Source organism: Aspergillus terreus, genomic scaffold, assembly GCF_000149615.1.
Source record: "Aspergillus terreus NIH2624 scaffold_3 genomic scaffold, whole genome shotgun sequence".
Lineage (NCBI taxonomy): Eukaryota > Fungi > Ascomycota > Eurotiomycetes > Eurotiales > Aspergillaceae > Aspergillus > Aspergillus terreus.
In genome coordinates, this window is record NT_165926.1 from 36,360 (window position 1) to 43,304 (window position 6,945).

General features: G+C 53.2%; 3 protein-coding genes across 3 annotated transcripts; 1 reads left to right on the forward strand and 2 right to left on the reverse strand.

Annotated features, from left to right (window-relative positions):
* Positions 1-446: 446 nt before the first annotated feature.
* ATEG_01900 (uncharacterized protein) lies at positions 447-2,074 on the reverse strand (the record flags this gene model as incomplete). The annotated part of the gene is made up of 4 exons (XM_001211078.1): positions 447-617; positions 676-1,324; positions 1,380-1,448; positions 1,488-2,074. The coding sequence occupies 4 exons, from the start codon at positions 2,072-2,074 to the stop codon at positions 447-449; spliced, it is 1,476 nt and encodes a 491-aa protein (XP_001211078.1).
* Positions 2,075-2,852: 778 nt separating this feature from the next.
* Positions 2,853-3,984, reverse strand: ATEG_01901 (Zn(II)2Cys6 transcription factor domain-containing protein; the record flags this gene model as incomplete). Its single annotated transcript, XM_001211079.1, has 2 exons — positions 2,853-3,697; positions 3,801-3,984. The coding sequence occupies 2 exons, from the start codon at positions 3,982-3,984 to the stop codon at positions 2,853-2,855; spliced, it is 1,029 nt and encodes a 342-aa protein (XP_001211079.1).
* A 1,799-nt stretch (positions 3,985-5,783) lies between these two features.
* Positions 5,784-6,544, forward strand: ATEG_01902 (DUF3237 domain-containing protein; the record flags this gene model as incomplete). The annotated part of the gene is made up of 4 exons (XM_001211080.1): positions 5,784-5,865; positions 5,930-5,964; positions 6,021-6,157; positions 6,205-6,544. The coding sequence occupies 4 exons, from the start codon at positions 5,784-5,786 to the stop codon at positions 6,542-6,544; spliced, it is 594 nt and encodes a 197-aa protein (XP_001211080.1).
* Between the last annotated feature and the right edge of the window lie 401 nt (positions 6,545-6,945).

The window sequence follows — 6,945 nt, forward strand, 5'->3', positions numbered from 1 at the left end:
AGCTGCCTTTATGTACAAGGAGACCTTGGCAATGGAATGCAGTAGTAAAGTGCGTTGTGTAGGCTTGAGAAACTCGATCCCAAAGCACAAATATATTTCCCTGACAGAGGATGCATTCGAGGAAGTAATGATAATAAATTGGCCTATATTCTCTACCATGTGGTAGTTACACGTATTGTAATGACTCTATAAGAGTTTATTCATCACAGTTCCGTGTATACAACGATCAGATACTTCCTACAAGAGCTGGCATTCGAAAGCATGATCTCATCCAGAACATGACTACAAATGGAAGAAATAAACCACTGAATTGGATTCGGATTAGCCCAGAGTGCATGTTTTGTTCATTTGGATATTGCTTAGTATCACTTGGAGAGTCGAAAGTGCGTGTATATATCGTGATGGTCAATTCAGTACTACAGCACCTGCCCTTTCACTGTTATACATTAAGCTTCCCGGGAATTTGCACAACTGAAACCGGTGCCACCCCTTCTTGCCAAGTATTCATCAATGAACCCATTGAAATCCTCTGGCTTGTAAGGCTCCAAAAGCTCCGCCACTTTGTTTGACTTCCGACGGCTATTCAATCCCAGGTCTTTAAACAGAACGTCGACATACTAACCATCATTAATGCACTCTGCCGAACATTAGAATAAAGGCAAGGCGGTGACTTACCGGGAGGAACTCGTACAGAGAGTATGGGAACTTGTGTCCTTGCGTAAGGTACCTCTTCCTTGTCCAAGCATTCCACAACGAGATTTCCCGGGCCATCTCGTCTACGCTCGGCAGGTCTAGCTCCCCAAGAAGGTACAGTATACTCCAAAACGACTGCACTTCGGACACGAGAGGCGTCTGTACAGTGTGGATCTGCCCGAGGATGGCGATGGACCGGTCCCCTTTCTGCGCAAGTTCGATGGGAATGGCGCGACGATATAACCTCCAGTAGCGGTGGGTCCCAATCCGGTGGGTATATTTCAACTTTGGCGGATCGGCAAGGAATGGCAGTTGTTGATCCACAAGTTTCTCGGCCATGGAGTCGTATTCTTTCCAGTCGATACCAGTATTTGAAGCCGGCTCGTCGGGCGAGGAGAGGGGAAGCCCGAGTTCTGCCTTTGTCTTCTCATCGAACATACCAAAGTGATCTCCCCAACCAGTGCACAGCACGAGACAGTCCGTCCTCAGCGTCTGGCCGGACTGCAGCGAGAGATTATCTCCCTTGACCGTGTCAATCGCGTCTCGGAGCACGGTCAGGTTGGGATTGTGCAGTGTTGGCCAGAAATCGGGGAGCGTGACGACACCCAGGCCGGAATTAGCCCAGAAAACACTGGGTCAAGCGTTAATGAGCCGAAATAAACACTTCAAGCCTTGAAAGAACCTACCTCTGTCGATCGATTTCCGGTCTGAGCATCGCAACATGGTCACCGTTTGAATACCCAGCGTGGGCGTGACTTAGGTAGGTTAGTGCATCCCAGAATCTGCCGACGCACCAACGCCCTACAGGATTCCGCTGGAACGCCCAGAAGATGGGTCCCTTGGTGTTGAGGATAGACGGTGTCAAGTATGTCATGAGGCGGGTAGATGCGACAGCGATTGAGTTCATCACTCCCAGAATCTTGAATGGCAATATCGCCAGCGGACCCGCACCCTCCCGCCGGATGATCCAAGTGACCTTCTTGCCCATGGACAAAAGCAAGTAGACGGCGTCGTAGGCGGATTTCGCCGCGCCAACCACAGCGACGTGCTCCAAGGACGGGTTCTGCAGCATGGGGTACGAGCTTCCCAGATCCCGCGAGTGGATGATGGGAATCGTCGCACTTTTGGTGCCTGGGTATTCAGGAATACAAGGAATGGACGTGACTCCGGTGCAAACGATGAGCTTTTCTGTTATGACAACGTCTGTGGAGTCTTTGAATGCCAGGCGCCATCCATCCTCTCCCCGCGAGGCGTTGGTAACGAAGGTGTTGAAGCGAATTCGATGTAAGAGATCATGATCTTCCGCGTATTGCTGGAGATAGTTATGGATCATTTCTCCAGTGACTCGCTCATCTTTTGGGTTGCCGCCATTGGGAGGCATTGCGGTATCGGTATAGTTGAATAGCTGTCCGATAAAATTAGCCATAGCATTGAAGGATGGCAGGAAATGGAGTCCCTCACCCCGAGTCTAACTTGGGCGACAAGGTTAGGATACACTCGGTCGCGGCTCCAAACTCCCCCCACCGTGCTGTCACTGTCAATAATGACCAGGTTGGCGGCAGGGCGTAGGCGCAGATATGTTCTGGCCGCCACCAACCCATACCACCCTGCTCTGTAGCTTAGCATTCATGGCCCCACGGATGGAGAAGTCGCCAGGGAGCGTCATACCTGCACCAATGATAGCGACGTCTACCTTCTGCACCTTATTCGGAATCATGGTAGGCTTGATTGCGTTGGTCTAGACCGGTGGGCAACAAGAGAACCTTTGATGGGCTGCCTATAGATGTTATATCTGGGAATGAATGGCACCGGCAAACAAGATGTCTCGGTCTTCAAGGGTTGTGGAAGACCTGTTACACCGAGCTAAAAAGTCTGATGTGTGCAGTGGCTTCACGAGATAGCAAACACTTCGGGCGATTCGGCCCGAATCGGTCAAGTCAATACACTGGCATGACACCTAGTAGTGAGACGCTTGAGTTTGGTATGGTACAATCATGAGCAGTATTGGAAAGTGTCAACCATGACGTGGTTTATAATATATCCACATGATAATCGCCATAGGACTCTGACCTGGTGATGACAAACAGAAGGATGACAAGACACAGAGATACAGGATAACGCCAGATCTTCCCAAAGGTACAAAATCTAGGAAATCAAAGTCACATACGCCGTTGGAGCTCTAGTGCGGAATGGATGTCATAATTTGTACCGAAAAAGGTGGAGATGTCAGCCTCTGCAGCTTGTAACTCATGCTCCAGCACCCCCAGCTTCCATTTATACGCGTCAAGATTGCCCAAAGACGTCTGAAGATTCTGGAACTCCAGCCAATATTTTGTATTAGCGAGAGTGGCTGTTTCCCGCAACCGGGCTTCGAGGATCTCCAGAACCTGAGAGTAGTTGATGTCCGGGGTCCGCCGAGCCCACGCCAGATACTCGGCCACGGCGGTGGTCATCCCACCAACGTAGACTTGGTTTGTGAAGGTCGCTGACACGAACCGGATGAGTTCACGAAGGATTATGCCACCATCATCGGGGGACTGCGACCCGCCTCGCTGAGTCTGCTGCTGCAGCTGCTGCCCATTCAAGGCGCGGATCGCACGGAGGGTGGGCAGACATGGACTGAGCGGACGGCCCTCCAGTTGCCCCGAATCGGCGGTCACCCTTCCGGGTTCCGATACGGTTTGTTCGCCCAGAAATGGGGGAAAGGCCAGGGACCAGGGCAACGATAGTGGTGTCTCCTCCGTTGTACTCGGACCCAGCACACTGGTCAAGGGGCTCATCACCCCTGCCAGTTCGTCGGGCGTAGGAAGGGTTGCTTCGACTCCCGAGACATTCCCCAGTGGTGTCACCGGCGTTGGTAGAACCGATGGGGGTCTGTTCAGGTGCGAGGAAGGCGGCGGGGAAGTCTCGATCGACGACAGGGCTGGCGTGGGCATAACCGGTGCTCCATAGCGGTCAGGACATGATACAGCTGATGTGTCGTTCAGCTTTGCCTCCGCTCGGGCTAGTTGCATTACCAGAATTAGCAAGCGATCCGTTTCGCATCGTGCTTAGCAGAGCGAGAACTGAGTATATAAGCCTCGAGCCATGTAATTGCATCTACTCACCTAGACGCTCTTGCAGGTTGTCAATTTTGGCAAGGAGATCGTTCTTCGTTTGCCGAGCGGACTGCACATAGACGCATTTCTCCCCATGCCGCTTACATGTCTCGCACGACGGCTGTCCACCATCGCAACGGACTTTGCGTTCCCGACAGGTTCGACATGCCATGTGTCGGGATGGAGCCGTCATGGTGTTGAGAGAACAAAGGAACCGTTCTGGTGGGATGAATAGGAAACGATTGAAACGGAGCAAATTTCCTGGAGACAGGGCGTTCCCCTGTCATGAAATGACATGGTCATTTATCACTGTGCTAGTGCAACTAACGTACAGGAGATACCCGGCCGGACTCGATGTCGCTTCGCAGCCGTTGCGTCGAGGCATACTCCGCCGCTGACTTGCCGCCTTAATTGAAACTTATGCAGTGAGCCTACAGGGGTCACGGTGGAGCCGCGATGCATCCAAGCGCCGGATTACTGGATATACCTATGCTCTGGACCTTCTTTTCTTCACCAATGATGCGTTGAAACACATTACCTGGAAGCGAGGCCGTCCATCCAAGTGGACGTTTGCCTCCAATCCAGCCATTTGTCGCTAGAACTACCGCCGGCGGACATGTCCGGTGATTCTCTACTCTGCGTGTGGGGCCGTCTTGGGATCCTCACCACCTTGTCCGCATGGATGAATACAGAAGCCATTCGAACACTCAGTGGTATGCCATCACTATTGGCGGATCACTTGGGAATGGGTTTCAACTTAATCTAATGTCCTGTTTGTGCCAGCCAAAGGATGCACATCCCTGCGCCGGCAGCATCGTAGAGTCTTGTGCTCACAACGAGAGGTGCAGAGGCCTTTTCAAGCGGTGAAATCAAGCTGTCTGCAAGGTACCAGAGCAGGCCCAGCAAGGTGACGTTCTGACCTGGATGCAGCGTATGTTCAAGATACCCGGCATACTTGGTACGATCCGATCTAGCAAGCTTTGAGAGAGCGTCCGCCGGGATGGAATTTTACTATTGCGGTTATGGATGTTTTATGCGTTCTAGTGCGTGAATCCTGTGTTGGTTTCCTGTATTTTGCATCCAGGAAGTGGTCTAGATCAGTGGGAGTAAGCACTAAGGCGTGAATGTGACGTAAACAAAGAGGCCTGAGGGCTTGGTGCTTGGCAATCTCACTCCTTGCTGTCGAAGTGCGCTTCTCAGCCGTGAGAGATCGAAAGTTTGCCTGCCGAATTGGAGGGGGATGCGTTCTCGTTGAAGACCCGGGGTCGGTCATCCTGCTGCGACGAGGGGAGCATGGATGGAGTTCTGCACTGACATGATTCGGCTGACTGTATCATGATAGGAGGGCTTGCCACCATACTATCTGACCCCTGAGGATCCCGATCCTTCGGAATTTCGAGGCGATGGAATCACATCGTCGCTCCTGGAACTTCCCATATCGCGACATCATCACGGCCCCATATTCCAAGAGTTGGCACGGCGAATGGATGTGCGGATGAGTGGACCAGCCCATTGTGCTGTTTTGCCGCCTTAATTTCAGCTACGCTGCGGCGGCTTACGGCGTACAACGGGGGGCATGCTGAGCTGGTTCGGGTGGCTTCGCCGACGTTACGGGCCGTTAGCTGCCGCGATCGTTAAGGTTATGCTAGTAAGTTCAATGGAAAAAAGGTTAACGAAACTACCCATGGCAAGCCATGACGGGCGGCTAATGAATCTGCGTGGACGCGGGGGAGTGTTTCACCGGGGAGACCAGAGGTTGGAAGTATCACTGCCTTTCACCCTCGGCCGTTACGCCGACGGGCACGGGTATCGCCCATGTTCGGGCCGAACCACTGGGCCGAACCACCTGAGGTGCTCTTTGCTATACACAGGAGCACTGTCTTAGGCGAATACCGCACGGGCGAGATATAAAAGCATCATCCTCCTGTCGGCGATGCATGGCCAAGCAATTGTATAGATCAGTCGACGGTCTTGCAACTATATCAGACCAGAATGGGTCCTCCGATTGTCAACTTTCCCAGCCTCCAGCCCGCCATTGTCTGGAAGGTTAATGCGGGCGCCGCTCACCCGGTTGGTATGTTGCAGTATGCACCAGATGGAGGAATACCTACACTGACTGTTGCTTCTTCTGCCCTCAGGACCTCGCCAGAGTGGCTCGAACCTGATCCATTTCGTAAGACTTCCCTAGCTGGATATGTCGCGCCTCAATGGTGACTGACAGAGGTCAAGGAAACCCCCACTGGTACAATTGAAACTGTGGAGGGGTTTGAGCCCCGGTTCAAAGGCAAGGTCGTCTTCGGTGCGGACTGGCTCGAGATTGATCCAGACCAGAAGCATGCCCGGATCAACATGAAGGCCATTGCCACGTACGTAGCGCGTCTGATGCATCGGCCAACAGTCGAAGCTGACATAGGTCCAGCACGGATGAAGGCAAGGAAATTAGTTTCGGATATACGGGGACCATTGAGCTCAACGAGGCGGTGATGAAAATTTTCAACCAGGCGCCTGATTCGGAGAGCGTACCATTTGGCTTCAGCAGTGAGTTTTCCTTCTCCCATGTCATGAGTGGATGGATTCATACTAAGCAATCCCAAGCGGGAGCGCACTCTTTCTTCAGCGGTGACCCATCCTTGAGCGAGCTGGAGAACATGACTTTGGTGGGCAATGGACGAATGCTGGTGGATCCAGAGACGCGTGTAATCACCGTGGAGTCTCGCATCTCGAGGGTCATTCCTGCTACGGGCTTCGACTAGCTCTTGGGGGTGGGGGGGGGGGGGGCGTGGAGTTTGGAAAGGGCTTGAAGGCCACATATGACTGGCGCAAGGGCGATGTACTTGCTTTGTACACCCCCAACAGCATCGACACGCCTGTCGTTATGTGGGGAACGCACTGGGCTGGAGGCGTGATCTCCCCCGCCAACCCGGCCTATACCGTGGAGGAGCTGGCCTTCCAGCTGAAGAACTCCGGCGCGAGGGCGCTGGTGACGCAGATAGCCCATCTGCCCGCCGCGACGGCCGCCGCCAAGCAGGTGGGCATCCCCGAATCGCACATCATCCTGATCGGCGATGAGCGCGATCCCCAGGGCAAGATCAAGACTTCACCTCCGGTCGCAACATCTGGCGGGCCACCCGCTACCGCAAGATTAAAATCGACC